General features: G+C 56.6%; 2 protein-coding genes across 2 annotated transcripts; one reads left to right on the forward strand and one right to left on the reverse strand.

Annotated features, from left to right (window-relative positions):
* The first annotated feature begins 682 nt into the window (after positions 1–682).
* On the forward strand, positions 683–6,506 carry TMEM151B (transmembrane protein 151B). Its single transcript, XM_036249028.1, has 3 exons — positions 683–805; positions 2,976–3,416; positions 4,592–6,506. Exons 1-3 carry the CDS (start codon positions 683–685, stop codon positions 5,717–5,719), a joined length of 1,692 nt encoding a protein of 563 aa, XP_036104921.1. The 3' UTR covers positions 5,720–6,506.
* Positions 6,507–9,287: 2,781 nt separating this feature from the next.
* TCTE1 (t-complex-associated-testis-expressed 1) lies at positions 9,288–15,595 on the reverse strand. Its single transcript, XM_036249353.1, has 4 exons — positions 15,331–15,595; positions 13,522–14,090; positions 10,776–11,225; positions 9,288–9,497 (listed from the first exon to the last, which is right to left on the reverse strand). Exons 1-4 carry the CDS (start codon positions 15,593–15,595, stop codon positions 9,288–9,290), a joined length of 1,494 nt encoding a protein of 497 aa, XP_036105246.1.
* Positions 15,596–16,124: the final 529 nt, after the last annotated feature.

The following is a 16,124-nucleotide window of genomic DNA, read 5'->3' on the forward strand; positions in this document are numbered from 1 at the left end:
GATGGTCTGTGAAGACTGGTGCCAAGGTCCTCTCCTCTGCCCTCTGCTAGCCCTTTCTCACAGATAGCTCCAATCCTTTCCATTTTGCCCTATTCCATCCTGGTTCAGTTGGGTCTGGCCTCTTAAGTATGGCTCCTGCTTTAACCCTTTACCACCCAACTGGGAATAAGGATCTTCCTAGGGTTCCAAGACTCACTTTCATGTATCCTCCGGCTGTGTGTGCGCGCGCGGTTAGCAGGGCTACGGGAGGGGAAGGGGTACGGGGAACCCCTGTTGCTTCTCCTGTTTAGGGGGCGGCTAGGCTTGGAAAGGCGGAGTTTGGGGGGCTGGGGGCGGGGCTCCGGCGCTGGGAGGAAGAGGGGGGGCGCACTGGCTTCAGCTCGGCTCAGACAAAAGGCGGCGGCGGGAGCGGGCGGGAGGCGGAGCGGCGCCGCGCGGGCCTCAAGGTGACACCCGCCCCCGGCCCCGGCCCCCCCAGCCCGGCCCCCCAGCCTGCCTGCCCACCCCGAGCCCCTAGACCCTTACCCCCGGTGCCCTTTAAAGGTCCCCTCCCCCCGTGCGGGGGGTGGGGAGCAGCGAGGGCCCCGCCCCCTCCCGTCCCCTCCCCAGAGCCCGCGCAGGATGCCCCCGGCCCCCGGCAGCCCCCCGGGAGGCCCTGAGCTCGACGCACCCCCTCTACGCCATGTCCCCCCCTGGCTCGGCCGCGGGAGAGAGCGCCGGCGGCGGCGGCGGCGGTGGCGGCCCCGGGGTCCCGGAGGAGCCCACGGCAGCGGCGGCGGCGGACGAGGGCCCCGCCCGAGAGGAGGTGAGAGCCCGAGGAGCCCCTTCCCCGGGCGCGGTGACAGCCTGGCCCCCCATTCTCCGCTGCGCGCGGCCCCCGCCGGTTCCGCCGCAGCGCGGCGGGCGCCCCGCACCCCGAGCCGGCCGCAGCAGCCGCAGTCCCGCGCCTCTGTCCCCACCCGGCGGCGGGAGCTGTCCGCGGTGGCGGGGAAGGGGCCGCGCCAGAGGCGGGGCTCGGGGGTCCTGGGCAAGGGGCGGGGCCTAGGGGCGGAGCCTCGCGGACCCCGGGTGGATCCGGGTGGGGATAGTGGCCGGGATCCTCTATCACGGAGGGGATGATATTTTGAAGGCCAGGAAGGGTGACTTGTGGGGGCTACAGAGGCAGGAGACTACCAGGGAGAAATGGTGGTATTACCCGAGCTGGGGCCCTAAGAAGGTCAAATGTGTAGAGAGGGCACACTCATCAAACCCTCATCCCTTTTCCTCTCCCCCATTACTGGGAGTGTGTGTATGTGGGGGGCGCAGCTCTCTCTCCCACTGTCCATGCGGTCCCCCGCCCAGGGGACCCTGAGCCCAGAAATATTTCACAGTTCTGGTACTGAGCCTGTCCCTACTTGGGGGCCTTACTCTTCCGTCCTCTGAACCTGGAGACAAAGAGATGCAGGGAAGTACCAGGAGCATCCCCTTCTCCCATGCACACACATGCACACTGCACTAGGGCAGAAGCGCACCGGCAGATGGGCCTGCAGGTAGGGGCCCTTTCAGATGTGTTTTCATTGGGACAAGTGCACACCCAGGTAGGTGCACATATGCACCCCCCAAGGACAAGGCTTCCTGAAAGGTTCATGGACCCTAATCTGGTTTGTTCATGCCGTGTGCTATTTCCTAGCCCACCTACCTCTCTACACTTCCAGATCTTTCCTTTGGTCTCACACAGGACCAGGGCCCACTGCCTGTTACTGTCCCTTTCTTTTCCACCCTTTTCTCCTGCACGCTGGCTAGCCTTCAGGTCAGGCCCTGGGAATTGAAGGAATAAGTGAGGATATCAGCAGGAGGGTGTGTGCGAGGTTCCTACAGCTAGACAGCAGGGAGGAGAAGCGGGGAAGCCCAGGCATCACCAGAAATCTAACTCAATCGACTGTGGCTATTGGGTGCCAGCACCATGGTAGGAACCAGAATGCAAAGAGATGGGGCCCTGCCCTCAGGAATACCCAGTCTAGTGGTGGAGCCAGACATGTAAACAAGTCACTGGGGCGGCGTGGGACAGAACCCGCCAAGTGCTTTAACAAGCTAACAGGCCCTGGGAGAAGACCAAAAATCATTCTCCCTTGATAAATGGCTGAGCCACAAATGTCTTTCCAACCCTCTAATCCCTGTCCCCCCCCCCCCCTTTCCCCTGCCACAAGTCTCTGCCCTTCTAGATATCTCCTCCAGGACTGCTTTTTGCTCAGGGACACCAGCCCCCTCCTTCCCATCTTAGAACAGAGGAAGGATGTTAAGGTACAGGAGGGAGACTCAGAGGGTCTGGGGTACAGAATGTAGGGAAAGAGACAGGGCCTGGGGTTTCGTGGGGGCACCTGTCCAAAGGAGGTATGAGGCTAATTGTCTGTGAGGGACACAGAGGTGGATGGGTCAAAGAGGTGTGGCTCCTCCAGAATGCAGGACTGAAAGAGCCTGGAAGTGAGGGACCCACCTGTTAAGTGGGAAGTGATGTCAGTGAAACACCTGAAAGGGATGGTGGCTGGGGACCTGCCTTTGCTGATGCCTGTCTGTCCTCCCCTGTCTTCCCCATCCACACCGTCTCCTGTTTCATTGCCATCTTTGTGTCTGTCTTTGTACTCTGTTTCCCTGGGTGCCATCCTATCCTGTGTGTCTTTGCCACCTGGGCCTCCTCCCTTCATCTCTGGCACTGATCCCTTTCTGCTTCTTGGGATGTCTGTCTCTTTGCACTTCCCTGTATTGGCATTCTGTTTCCTTTTCCTGTCCCCATGGCTCACTCTCGGTCACTTCCGTTTTTTTCTCTGGTCCTTGGCTCCCCTCTCGGTCTTACGTGTTCCTGTCACATCCTTGTCGGTCTCTGCCTGTCATCTCTGGTGCTGGCCTCTGCCCCTCCATCCCTGCATCCATCTGTTTTGGGTCCTGCCACTGTCTCACTTCCCTCTCATCTCTGCCCCTCTTCCTGTCCCTCTGAGTAGCAGCGTCCCATCCAGCCCTCCTTCACCAAGTCCCTCTGCCGTGAATCCCACTGGAAGTGCCTGCTGCTCTCCCTGCTCATGTACGGCTGCCTGGGGGCCGTGGCTTGGTGCCACGTCACCACGGTGACCCGCCTCACCTTCAGCAGCGCCTATCAGGGCAACAGCCTCATGTACCATGACAGCCCCTGCTCCAACGGCTATGTCTACATCCCCCTGGCCTTCCTGCTCATGCTGTACGCTGTCTATCTGGTGGAGTGCTGGCACTGCCAAGCCCGCCATGAGCTGCAGCACCGTGTTGATGTCACCAGTGTGCGGGAGCGCGTGGGCCGCATGCAGCAGGCCACGCCCTGTATCTGGTGGAAGGCCATCAGCTACCATTATGTCCGGCGCACCCGCCAGGTCACCCGATACCGCAACGGAGATGCCTACACCACCACCCAGGTGAGAAGCTGGAGGGGAGCACAGGTCAGTCCAGATGGGAGGAGGGTGCCCATTTGCTTCAACCCTACCTGACTGTCCTCAAGGCAAGGAGCAGAGGCAGCAGTGAGCTCCTGTGAGCACTGCAACAGGAGGGCAGTAACAACAGCCATAACAGTAACAGCAAAGGCCAGCAGGCAGGCTGCTCTAAATATTTTACAGACATCAAATAATTTGTTTAACCCTCATAATAACCAGATGAGGTAGGTAACTATTATCTTCGTTTTACAGATTAGGAAACTGAGGCTTAGAGAGCTTAAGTAACTTGCTCGAAGTCAGACAGCTAGTATGTGAGGGAGTTGGGATTTGAACCCAGGCCATCTGGCTCCAAAGTCTATACCATTTAGTGCTTAATGGTCGGAGACAGCTCCAAGTGTGGCCTCACAGCATGCCCTCACCGGCTCAGTGAGGTGGCTGCTACCAAGTCCTCTTTCACAGGTAGAGATACCTTAGCTCAGGGACCTGCCCAAGGTCCACAGCTTCTAAGTGGTAGTACTAGACTCAAACCCAGGGCCCTGGATCCCAAGTCCAAGGCTCCCATAGCTGGCAAAAAAGGTGGAGGTAGGCATGGGAGGCCACATGGAGAGTGGTGGTGTTGGGACACTCATTCAGCACTTCGTGGACCCTCCAGGATTAGAGCCCCGGAGGAAGAGATTTTCCCAGATGAGAGTGACCTTCATCTCACTACTGGGATGGGTAAACAGAAGAAGCCTGGAGCCTTAAGAATCAGGAGGGAAGCTGGGTGGCAGCTAAGCTCCTCTGGGGGGCCCATTTGGAAGTACTTATAAAAGGGAGGACAGGCAGGCTGTGGTGATCAGAGGGCAGTGTGGGACAGTGGAAACAGGCAAAAGGGTCAGGCAAGGCGGAGGCCTGGGTGTGACCCCCAAACGAAGCAGAGCTTAATTAAAATGAGAACGCACACAGGTAGGGATGAGGTTGATTCCTGCCATCATCTCTAACTCACTGGTTAAACTGAGGGCCTCAGTTTCTCTATAAACCAGATGAGAAGATCCTACTGGGGTCCAACCGAGGTCAAAACCAGAATAGGCTTAGGGTATGACCAGGCAACAAGAGCAGCGATGGGACAGATGAGGATGACCAGACATAAGTGACTCCTGCCTCCTTCTCCGACACCGCAGGTGTATCATGAGCGCGTCAACACGCACGTGGCGGAGGCTGAGTTTGACTACGCGCGTTGCGGTGTCCGCGACGTATCCAAGGCGCTCGTGGGGCTGGAGGGCGCGCCGGCCACGCGGCTGCGCTTCACCAAGTGCTTCAGCTTCGCCAGCGTGGAGGCTGAGAACGCGTATCTGTGCCAGCGCGCGCGCTTCTTCGCCGAGAACGAGGGCCTGGACGACTACATGGAGGCGCGCGAGGGCATGCACCTCAAGAACGTGGACTTCCGCGAGTTCATGGTGGCCTTCCCGGACCCGGCCAGGCCGCCGTGGTACGCCTGCTCATCGGCCTTCTGGGCTGCGGCCCTGCTGACGCTGTCGTGGCCGCTGCGCGTGCTGTCTGAGTACCGCACGGCCTATGCGCACTACCACGTGGAGAAGCTCTTCGGCCTGGAGGGCCCGGGCTCGGCCAGCAGCGCGGGCGGCGGCCTGAGCCCCACCGACGAGCTGCTGCCCCCGCTCACCCACCGCCTGCCGCGGGTCAACACGGTGGACAGCACAGAGCTCGAGTGGCACATCCGCTCCAACCAGCAGCTGGTGCCCAGTTACTCAGAGGCGGTGCTCATGGACTTGGCCGGGCTTGGGGCGCGCGGCTCCGGGGGCGCGGCCGGCGGCTACGCGTCCACGTGCCGCTACGGCGGGGTGGGCGGCCCGGGCGCCGCGGGGGTGGCCCCCTACCGGCGCAGCTGCGAGCACTGCCAGCGCGCCGTCAGCAGCTCGTCCATCTTCTCGCGCAGCGCCCTGAGCATCTGCGCCAGCCCGCGGGCCGGCCCGGGGCCCGGAGGAGGGCCGGGCTGCGGGGGCAGCCGCTTCTCGCTCGGCCGCCTCTACGGCTCGCGGCGCAGCTGCCTGTGGCGCAGCCGGAGCGGGAGCGTCAACGAGGCGAGCTGTCCAACGGAGCAGACGCGGTTGTCGAGCCAGGCCAGCATGGGGGACGATGAGGACGACGACGAGGAGGAGGCCGGGCCACCGCCGCCCTACCACGACGCCCTCTACTTTCCGGTCCTCATCGTGCACCGGCAGGAGGGATGTCTGGGCCACAGCCACCGGCCGTTGCACCGCCACGGCTCCTGCGTGGAGACCTCACTGTGACCAATGGCTCTCGACAAACCCGCTGCCCTCCTCCTGCCTCTTGCCGGACTGTGCTCCCTGCCTGTAGCAGGGGGAGTCACGATGATGACCGAGGCTGTGCTGAGCACGGTGGGAGTTTGAGAGGCAAGGGTGAGCGGGACAGACTCCACGGGGCTGAGACCCCCGCCTTCCCTATACATAAAAAGGCAGATGGGTGGGAGGGGGTCAGCAGTACCTGGAGAATCCCACCCCGGTAGAGTCGTCTCTTTCAGCCCCGCCCCTGAGTTCCTAAGGGGACCCCTTCCTACACGCACACTCGATATTTCCAGTCCAGCCTTCCAACGGATCTTCTGACTGTTATGTGGCGACTATGTTGTGGGACCCGAGCTGGGCCTCCTCTCAAGTGAGAGGCTTTTACTGTGCAGCTGGGGAGGTTCAGAGGCTGTGGGGAAGGGAAAATTGGGGCTTTCCTACTTCCCCTGGCTGGCTCCCCAGGGCCTCTCTCTACTGAGGGGGCGATGGTTTGGTGAACAGCAGGGCTGGCTTCAAGCCAGTTAATGAATTCAGTGGGTCTGAGGCTGGGGCCAGGTGTCAGCCCCCCATCTCAAAACCAATACTCCATCTCAAAGCCGTGGGCATGTCGCTATCCTCTTCTTGGCTCATGCCCCAAAGATGGGGGTTTCGTTTCTGCCACTCTCACCGCTGTTTATTTCACTGGGCCCTTGGAGTCTGGGTCCCGGAGAGACTGTGCTCACCACAGAGACGTCACTGTCCTCCCTCCCTTTCTGCTCCTGGCTCTGGAGCGCTGTTGCCGGCGGGGCAGGGACAGAGCAGTGTACCTTAGCCTCTCCTCAGTCCTCTGGGCAGGGGCCTCCTCCCCGGGGTTCCAGGAGAGCACGCCCTTCAGAGAGGGTGAGACCCCACCCGAGCAGCATTCCTTAAAGCTGGCCATGGTGACTGACTGAGTGGGGACATTGGAAGAGAGATCTGAGTGACAGTGGGAAGCTCTGGAAGCAGATGGGAGTCAGAAGAGAGGGCAGTGGAGGGCGAAGTGAAAGAACCTCCAAAGGAGGCCATGGCTTTGGGGGGCAGCCCACACATTGCCTCTGCAGGGCTGAGGACATTGTCACAAGTCCCAGTTGGAGAAATACTCAATTCCAGAGGCAGGGCCAGTCAGGAACTCTCTAACTCTTGCCCAATCCTTTTATCCTCCCCTATCCCATGAGCTGAACAAGCCCTGCTGTGTGTCCCAGGGTCTTCAAAGGGGCATCCTGCCGCCACCACCGGGCCCTGGCCCCACATCCTGTTTCCCCCAAAGTTCTGCCGTAGCCTCCACTCCCACCCTGATGTGCTCCAGTGTGCATGTCTGTGTCCACCCCCCTCCCCCACCCAAATCCCCTGGCTAAAGTTTTCCCAGCAGACTTAGTGCCTAGGGATTGAGCTCATCTTTCAAGCTGGAGAGGATAACCCTTGGCCGCCTGACATTGCTCACCCCTGACGCTTCTCACTTCTCCTGAGCCATCAGAGCTCCTTGGTTCCCTCCTGCAGCCTCTCCCATCTTCCTCCAGCCAAGCTAGGCCTGCACCCGCCAAGGGCACGGCCTCCACCTATGCAACATCTCTGGCTCCCCTGCCCTGCTTTCCCAGGGGAAACTTGGGAGGCATAGACTGTGGGGACACCACGGTCTGTGGCCCATTGCGGTTGAGCTTTATTTTCCTATGGAGATGGCTGAGTGAACAGGGAGAGGGGGCTGGAGAAGGGGAGGCTTGGGCAGGAAGGAACAGCTGCCATTATGATTCCCTGGGCAGCAGTGCCTACCTGCCTGCCAGCACTGAACCCATCTGGACCCTGAGTCTGTTCTCCTCGGGGATCTGGCGGTTGGAGCGCCCCTCTTTCCTCTGAGCGGACATCTGTGAAGTACAGATGGTGAGCTGTGGCCTCAGGTCCCAGTTCCTGGCCAGTTGGCATGTCTTGCCCTTGTGTGGGGGCAGCCTGGCCACCTCCTGGCTTCAAGGAAAGAGGAGCTCGGCTCCTCCTCCCTTGGGCTCAGTTCTGAGACAGCCTCTGAGCTGGGAGGCCAAGCGGGGGCTCTGTTATTACTTTTGCCTGTGTTGACCATTCCTGCCTAGGTCTTCTCACACAGACAGCCTCACCTCCCACTCATGCACAGACTTAGAAACCAAAACCAATTCTTTGCTCTATTTCCTTGGTAGCTTTATTGATTGCCAGGGAAAAGGAAAACCAGAAAATTAATTAATCTCTAAAATTAAACTTTACACTGAATGTTCTTGTTTCCCTAATTAGAACCTCTGCTAGCAGCTGTGGCTATGTACACACACACACTCACACACTCACCATCACATCTACACATTTGCACTCTGGAACTGTCGGAGGGCGTCAGGCACAGACAGACTCTAGGTTGCCCAGACAGGCACACATGTGCAGTCACTCCCAAGCCCCCTTTGGTGCTCTGCTCAGCGCCTGCTTGTTGGAAGGAGTCCCCACAGAGCAGGCACCCCGAGGCTGTGGTTGCAGCCCATGACTCACCCCTTGGAAACAGATCTGGAGGTTCTGGGGCCCCTCAGCCTGAGGAGGATGGACATGGGGCTCGGCCTGAATCCATTAGTCAGGCCCTTCCGTGGCCCCACGAGTTGACTGAGTTCTGTGGGTGTGGCTCCAGGGTGGGCAACCACAGAATGATGGGGACTCTAGGAGGGCACCTGGAAGGCTCCATGTGTCCTGGGGACAAGGGCTTGTGGGGTGGGCTGGGCCTGGCTCGGGAGAAGACAGGTCTCTGTCAATTGGGTGCATCACACTGTGGCCTTTCTGTCATGGATTTCCAAGCGCAAAGATTGTACAAATCAGACTGGTGGAAAATAAAGTTTCGGATGACTCACTGACTTCCCTTCCCAGCGTGGCACTTCCCCCATCTCCTCCTCCCATGAAAAGCTCTCTGGGGCGGCCCCTCTGAGTCCCTCCGGTCACTTCTGTTTCCCTGTCCCAGGTTGTGGGGAAGGATTAGGGGATATCATGGTTTGTAGAACTGAGTTACTTAAGCAGAGTTAAGTAATAGGGAGGTGGCATCTGCCGGGGGAGGGGGCAAGATCCAGGCCAAGTTCTGCTGTAGCAGGACTGGGGGCAGGGAGAGTGTGTGTGTGTGTGTGTGTGTGTGTGTAGGTTACGAGGTCAAGGATCTGTTTAGTAAAGAGGAAACTGGTGAAAGGGATGGGGGTCAGGGGCATGGGTGGCCCTGTGGGAGTCTGGCAGGCACAGTCCCTCAGAATTCAGGGTGTTGCCCACCCTGGAGCCACACCCACAGAATGCTCCCCACACCTAGAAGTCAGTTATTTCAGAGGGTCCGGTAATGCCTTCTCCCTGGGGAGGTAGGGGGCTGGGTCTGACTTATATTCCTTCTCCCCCTGGTGTAGGCCCCTCCCCTTCCTCACACCTTCATGCACACAATCCTTGATCACACCCCAAGGATCTTCATGGTCTCCCCCTCCCTGTGGACCGGAGTGACATTGCAGCAGGCGGTGGGGCATGAGATGAGGGGCGGAGGTGGGGCGGTGCCCCAGCCCTGTCCCCTAGCTTATCCCTCAGGGTTCTCAGGGCCCGTGGCAGTGAGTGGTGACATGAAGTGGCTGGCATTCAAGGCCCGCTGGCGGGCTTCTTCACGGTTGGCACAGAGAGCCTGGCCAATGAGGTATTCGCTCTCCTGGGCTACATCGGACAGGCGCAAATCAAAGTCCAGGAGGGTCCTGTTGTCTGACATGCCTTCCAGGAGCTGCTTCCCGCCATCCTGGGAGAGGAGCACAAGGAAAGTCGTTTTTACATCACTACCCAGGATCGCACACGCGCACGCACACGCGTTTATATAGGGATGTGACTGGTGTTCCTCTCGTTTAAGCCAATTCCTGGCTAAGCTTTCTGTTTGTTACTTGTAGCCAAGAGCACTTCCTGTGGAGACAGCGTGAGTGTGAGAGGGGGGTTTGGAAGAAGGTGCAGGGCCCTAACTGGAGTGCGCAGAGGGCCCTGCTCACGACTCCTCACAGCTTCAGCCCCTTCTGGGCTGGGTGGGCTAGGCCCCATGTGAAAGAATTTCATGTTGGGAGGCAGAGTGCTGCTGTTCTATGGTTGTGAACCAGTAGTGTATTTCAAAATCATACAGAAGCATTTATAAAAAATAACATAAAGCTGCCTGACCGGTGTGGCTCAGTGGTTGAGCATCGCCCCATGCACCAAGAGGTCACCGGTTCAATTCCCGATCAGGGCACATGCCCAAGTTGTGGGCCTGATCCCCAGTTGGGGGCATGCAGGAGGCGGCCAATCGATGTTCTCTCTCATCAATGTTTCTATCTCTCCCTCTCCCTTCCTTTTTCTTTAAAATCAATGAAGAGCCCTGGCCAGTTTGGCTCAGCGGTTAGAGCGTCGGCCTGCGGTCCAGAGAGACCCGGGTTCGGTTCCCGCTAAGGGCACATACTTCGGTTGCAGTTTGTCCCCGGCCCTGGTTGGTCGTGCGGGTGGCAGCCACTCGATGTGTCCCTTCACATCGATGTTTCTCTCTCTCTCTCTCCCTTCCTCTCTCTCCCTCCCACTCTATCTGTACAAAAAATGGAAAAATATCCTCGGGTGAGGATAAAAAAAATAATAATAAAAATAAAATAAAATAAAATCAATGAAGAAAAAAATTTTTTTTAGAGAATACGCATTTTACTAGATTACTGAGAATTAAAGGAAAACTAATGGATATTGGGTGCCGAACATAGCATATAACCCTGATTAATCATACAGCTAGCAGTTCCTATGAATCTAGCCAGTGCCTGTAACGGTTAATCATTTCACAAGTATAACACATTTACTACTCTCAGTAACAGCACTTACAGATGGATACTATTATTATTCCCATTTTACAGATGAGAAAACAGAGGCCCAAAGTGCTAAATGGCAGGCCTGGGATTTGAACCAGGTAAGGCTGTGATCTTAAAAATCACCTGGTAAGTATCCCATGACAGTTGGATTGCACCCCCTCCCCCAAGGCCTCTCCTTGACCCTTCCTGCCCCCAGAGCTGTGGCTCACCAGTCCTATGTGGTTGCAGGACAGGTTGATGCTGGTGAGGGTCGTGTTGACGGAGAGCACCTGGGAGAGGAGCGTGGCCGTAGGCTCCGACAGCTCGTTGCCACCAAGGTGCAGCGTGGTGAGGCACTTGTTGGTCTGCAAGGCGTGGGCGAGTGCCTGGCCACCCTCATCCTCAATGCGGTTGAGGCGCAGGTTGAGGGAAAGGAGGTTGGTGTTGTGTGCCAGGGCGTAAGCCAGTGACTGAGCACCGGGCGCACACACCTGGTTGTTGGCCAGGTTGAGCACACGTAGGTGGCTGTGGCTCAGGAGCTTGGCGGCGGCACGTGCACCACGGTCCCCAATGCAGTTGTGTGACAGGTCCAGCTCCTCGAGGGCCGGGTGGTCCAGGAGGCTGCGAATTAGGATGCGTGCCTTGTCGTCATCCACCTTGCTTTGGGTCAGCCTGAAGATCTGTGGGCAGGTAAAGGGTTTATAGCACCTGGTGGCCAGGGATAACCTGCTTGCCTACCTACCTCCTGCAGGGAGAGGAGGGAGCCACAGGGAGGTCTGAGGTTCTGCTCACCTTGCGTTGCCCCCTGGCTGGCTCTTGGGCGGGGCAGGCCTACCTAGCATGGCAGGATGGTGCAGAATTGGTGGCTAGTAGGGGGGAAAGGCTACCATTTCTTGAGAAGTTACTATGTGCTGGGCATGCTGCTAGAACATGTCAGAAACACTGTCTCTTACCCTCAGCATCCCAGTGACATAAAATGAGTTCTCTCCCTTTACAGATAGAAAATGGAGCCTTAGGGTGGACACGTCATTTGCCCAGAGTCGCACTGTGATTAAGCTGTGGAGTCAGGTTTTGAATCCAGATCTGTTTGGCCCAGCAGCCCCTCGCTGCACCCTCCTCAGCTGGCTAAGATCCACCCTGGCAAGGAGAGGAACTTTTCTTTTCCTTAAATAATTTTTTAAAGTTGATTTTAGAGAGAGAGGAAGGGAGAGAGAGAGAGAGAGATAGAAACATCGATGAGAGAGAACATCGACTGGCTGCCACCTGCATGTCCCTCACTGGGGATCAGGCTCACAACTTGGGCATGTGCCCTGACTGGGGATCGAACCAGTGACCTCTTGGTGCGTGGGTCGATACTCAACCACTGAGCCACACTGGCTAGTCAGGAGAGGAAATTTTGAAGCTTGCCAGGTTAAGAACCAGGAGAAAGTGAGAAAGGTGAGAACCAAGAAATGGATGGGACAAAGTGAAAAGATTTTTTAAAGGGTGTAGGATTAGCATCATGCATATGGGCGATGGGAATCCCTCTCCCTTTCCTTCTCATGGACTCATTCTACTCCTTCTTCTTCTTTGAGACCTCAGAGAGGCTGGCCTGTGCATCTGTCCCTAGCCACTAGTCCTTTCCTTTCTTTACACCCCTCTTGCCAGCTCAGAGTCTCTGTCTTTCTCACCTTTTCATTGCATCTATCTGGCAAAGCTCCAACTCTGGGCCCAGCCCACTCCGTATTTTCTGCATGTCCGTGATGGAAACTGTTACGTGACAGAACTGGTTGGTTTCACGGGAACCACTCCTGGGCCTTCAAGGCTGTGTGCTCATTCAACTCTGTTTCTCTGGCCAACATATTCTCTCACAACCTACAAGTCCAACCTTCTCCAGCTCCCACAAACTTCAGGGGCCACCCTAAAGCCTCCTTTCAGCAAGCAAATCTCCTCCTACCTCCGCAGCCCCTGAATGGGAACCCCTCATTTTCCTGTACCAAACACAACATCCCACTACACCCACTCTGCCCGCTGCCCAGAGCCAACCGTCCCGCCTCAATCCTAGACCCACGCCCTTGCCTTCTCGGGAACCTTCCATGGTCAATCAATCTGTGCCTCTGTGCTGGACTCAACTCTTCTTGAAATTGCATGGAAATTTACATTGGTTTTAAACACATGCAAATTTATTCTTAAGAAAACCCAAACCCCTCATCTTCTACTCTACCTCTATCCCCTTTCACAGCCAAGTTCTTGAAAATGTTGACCACAGACATCCTGTTTCCTCACTTCCCACTCTCTCCATAAACCGCTCCGATCTGGCCTCTGCTCCTGGCCCTCCACTGGCATAGCTCCCCCCCTCCAAGTAACCTCCACGTTTGCTAAATCCAGTCCTCAGCCCCACCCCACCCCTTGGGTACTCACCCCATCTTCTCAAAACGCACCCGTCCCTTGGCTTGGTGACACAATGCTGTGTCCATTTTTCTTCCTTCTCTGATTTTCTGGCTTTCCCTCTTCCAACCAGAATATTTAGGACATATTTACACTAAGAAATCATTCAGTAGGTATCTGGAATTCAAATTTAACTGGAGGCCGTGTTTGTTTTGTTTTTATTTTTTTTTCTAAATCTGGCAAATATCCTAGTTGCAGTTTCACAGTCACATGGTTGCTGATTGGAGTCTTTTATCGCACGAGACAGTTAACTCTAGAGGGCACAGATGGTATAATTTTACTCAGTGCTGAATCTTCAGCACCTAGGACAGGGCCGCGAGCACAGATGTTTGTTGACTGAATAAGTAGCTGGCGAACTGGGAGGGCCGTGCTTTGTTCATATCTGCATCCCCAGAACCCAGCTGGGTGCAGGGTGCATAGAAGGACCCTCTATCGGTGAATAAGGAAGTGAGGGGAGGAAGACGAGGATAGCCAAGGGAGAGGAGGTGAGAAGGAATCAGAGAGATGCTGAGAATAGAAAATGGGGGAAGGCTGGGGGACAGTTGGTACCTTGAGGGTGTGGCATGCCTTAATGGTAGCCGCCAGGGAGTGGCAGTCGCGGTAGGTGAAGAGAAAGAGGTTCCACTCGAAGTTCATGCCACAGTCCTTGACGCCATACACCAGGTCCAGCTCCACCAGCTGGCTCAGGCCAGCCACCAGGTCCCCCAGTTGGTAGTGGTCCATGGTGGGCTCCTCCATCTCTCCCTCGCTGCCGGAATCCGACTGGTCCCCACTGTGCGGCGGGGGCGGCAGCTGCACCGGTGGCAGGAACTGGTCCACACGGATCCTGTGCACGTAGTTTCTGCAGAGCGGCAGCAGGTCGAGGATCACCGCGGGGTCCGTGGTGCCCGGGATGAAGTGCTTTATCAGGTTCTCCAGGTGCTTCTCGAAGAACGTGCATTTCCAGCTGCCGCCGTGGCAGTCCAAGTGGCACACGGGCCAGCGCTGCACACAGCAGCGGTGCCAGTAGTTCTCGTCGTCGATCAGGTTGGCGGTCACAGCCAGCGGCAGGTCAGGGGACAGGTTGTTCAGGACCTTCTGCTGGTGCCTTGCAGGCAGCTGCTTCAGGATAGGGTTGTCTTTGGGAACAGAGGAAGGAAAGCAAGGGTCACAGTATTGGGGACAATACCAGATGGTGACCGGGCCAGGCCTGCTCAGGAGCATGAGGAAAGGGAAACCTTCCCCTGCCTTCAGGGAGCCCCGGGCCGAGAGGGAAGACAGACTCTACTCTCGGGGAGGCTTCAATCTGAGGGAGAAGACACAGCCCCTGGCTTTGGGGTGTTCCTTGCCTGAAAGTTGACATCTTTGCGTGCGGTCTCAGGGAGCTCCTGGTCTGAGGAAGAATTTTAGGTCCCGCCCTCAGTCATCACTTACCCTGATAGAGGAAACAATCCCTGACTTTAGAGGCTCCCAGTGTGATTTGATTCATTCGTTCAAAAATTTCTCTGAGCACCTGCTATATGCCAGACACTATTCTAAGTGCTGAGGGTTCAAGAGTAAAAGAAACAGCCCTGGCCGGTTTGGCTCAGCGGTTGGAGCGTCCGCCTGCGGTCCTGAGAGACCCGGGTTCAGTTCCCGCTAAGGGCACGTACCTCGGTTGCAGTTTGTCCCCGGCCCTGGTTGGTCGTGCAGGTGGCAGCCACTCGATGTGTCCCTTTCACATCGATGTTTCCCTCTCTCTCTCTCCCTCCCACTCTATCTGTACAAAAAATGGAAAAATGTCCTCAGGTGAGGATAAAAAAAAAAAAAGAGTAAAAGAAACAGAGGAAGCCACTCGCTCTTATGAGGGGAGGCAGAGGATAAACAGGTCAAATGAATATATTGCAGGTCAGGTGGTGATAGATGCTATAGATAAATGATGGCCCTGTCCTCAGAGGGCTCCCATCCAGTAGGAGAGGCTGGTAACTTGTCTTTGAAAAGGATGAACCTTACAGCACATAGAGAACAGAAGAAAACCAAGAACTTACACATGCCACAGAAGACCCCAAGAGAGTAAAGGTCAGCCAAGCAGGGAGGTTCTTTCTGGAGAAGGAGGTAGGTAGGGTTTGGGCTGGGTTTTGTTGGAGGGAGTGGCAAAGGTGAGGAGAGGCCACAGGCACGGAGCACATTGTGGGTAGGGGTCTAGTGGGGCCTGGAAGTAGGGGCAGCCGGAGAAACTGTCCTGGCTGTAGGGAGCTAAGGAAGAGTTGAGTGGGATGAGGACTCTGCAGGAGGGCCGGGGTTGCCCAGGACCCAGCCTCAGGCCTCTCCCCCAGGCAGTCCCCATCCACCCTGCCCCCCTCCTGGCCTCCTTCCTGCTCCAGGCAAGAACAGACTCACTCTGGAAGTTCTTGACAATGTGTCGAATGCAGAGCTCCGTGAGCAGGGGTACAATAGCCAGTGACCACTCAGCATCCTCTGCGATGATCCTGCGCATCCGATGTACACTGGCCCCAGGATTCAGGCTCTTGGCCTTCAAGGGGGCTGGGATGCTTGACTTTGAGACCCTTGAGCCTGAGGCCAAGCCTTGGCCTAGACTGGAGGCCCGGCTCTGGGTGGAGATTATGGACCGGCTGCGAGACGAGGCTGTTCCGGTTTCCTGCATGCTGGTGACTAGCAGCACAGGGGCAGGCGACCCCTTGGTGATGGCTTTGTGACAGGAAGTTTCTCAACCAGGTAGGTCCTTGATGCTGGTGGGAACCTGGAGCCGGAGGAAGGGGTAGAGGTGTTAATTTGGAGGGTCTTGGCGGGCATTTATCGAGAGAGGTAGCACAGAGTGGTTCTTATAGGTCAGTCTCTGGGGGTAGAGCAGATCCAGGTGCATCCCAGTGACTAGTGTGGTGTTGGGCAAATTACTGCACCTCTCTGAATTTCAGATACACTCTGCGAAGTGAGGATAACAGTTACCAGGAAGATGACTGGGAGGAGGGAATGCACCCACAGAGGCACAGTATACTGTGACACATGAAACTGTAGCAAGAACAGCCCCAATTTTAGGTAATAATAACCACACAGCAGCTACAAGCAATTGCTAGATACTGGATACTTTTTAAAGTTTGCATATTAACTCATTTAATCTTTGCAAAAGCCTTTTTGAGATAGGCACTTGTAGTATTCCCATTTTTCTGATGTGA

The sequence above is a fragment of the Molossus molossus genome, unplaced genomic scaffold, assembly GCF_014108415.1.
Source record: "Molossus molossus isolate mMolMol1 unplaced genomic scaffold, mMolMol1.p scaffold_m16_p_8, whole genome shotgun sequence".
In the NCBI taxonomy this organism is placed as follows: domain Eukaryota; kingdom Metazoa; phylum Chordata; class Mammalia; order Chiroptera; family Molossidae; genus Molossus; species Molossus molossus.

Excerpts from the sequence above, each read along its gene's own strand:
- TCTE1 (XM_036249353.1), bottom strand. The coding sequence starts at position 15,595 with ATGCAGGAAACCGGAACAGCCTCGTCTCGCAGCCGGTCCATAATCTCC. Across the intron at positions 11,226-13,521 it reads AGGCATGCCACACCCTCAAG|ATCTTCAGGCTGACCCAAAG; the intron begins GTACCAACTGTC and ends ACCTGCCCACAG. Across the intron at positions 9,498-10,775 it reads CCTGCAACCACATAGGACTG|GATGGCGGGAAGCAGCTCCT; the intron begins GTGAGCCACAGC and ends CTCCTCTCCCAG.
- TMEM151B (XM_036249028.1), top strand. The coding sequence starts at position 683 with ATGTCCCCCCCTGGCTCGGCCGCGGGAGAGAGCGCCGGCGGCGGCGGC. Across the intron at positions 806-2,975 it reads AGGGCCCCGCCCGAGAGGAG|CAGCGTCCCATCCAGCCCTC; the intron begins GTGAGAGCCCGA and ends CCCTCTGAGTAG. Across the intron at positions 3,417-4,591 it reads ATGCCTACACCACCACCCAG|GTGTATCATGAGCGCGTCAA; the intron begins GTGAGAAGCTGG and ends CCGACACCGCAG.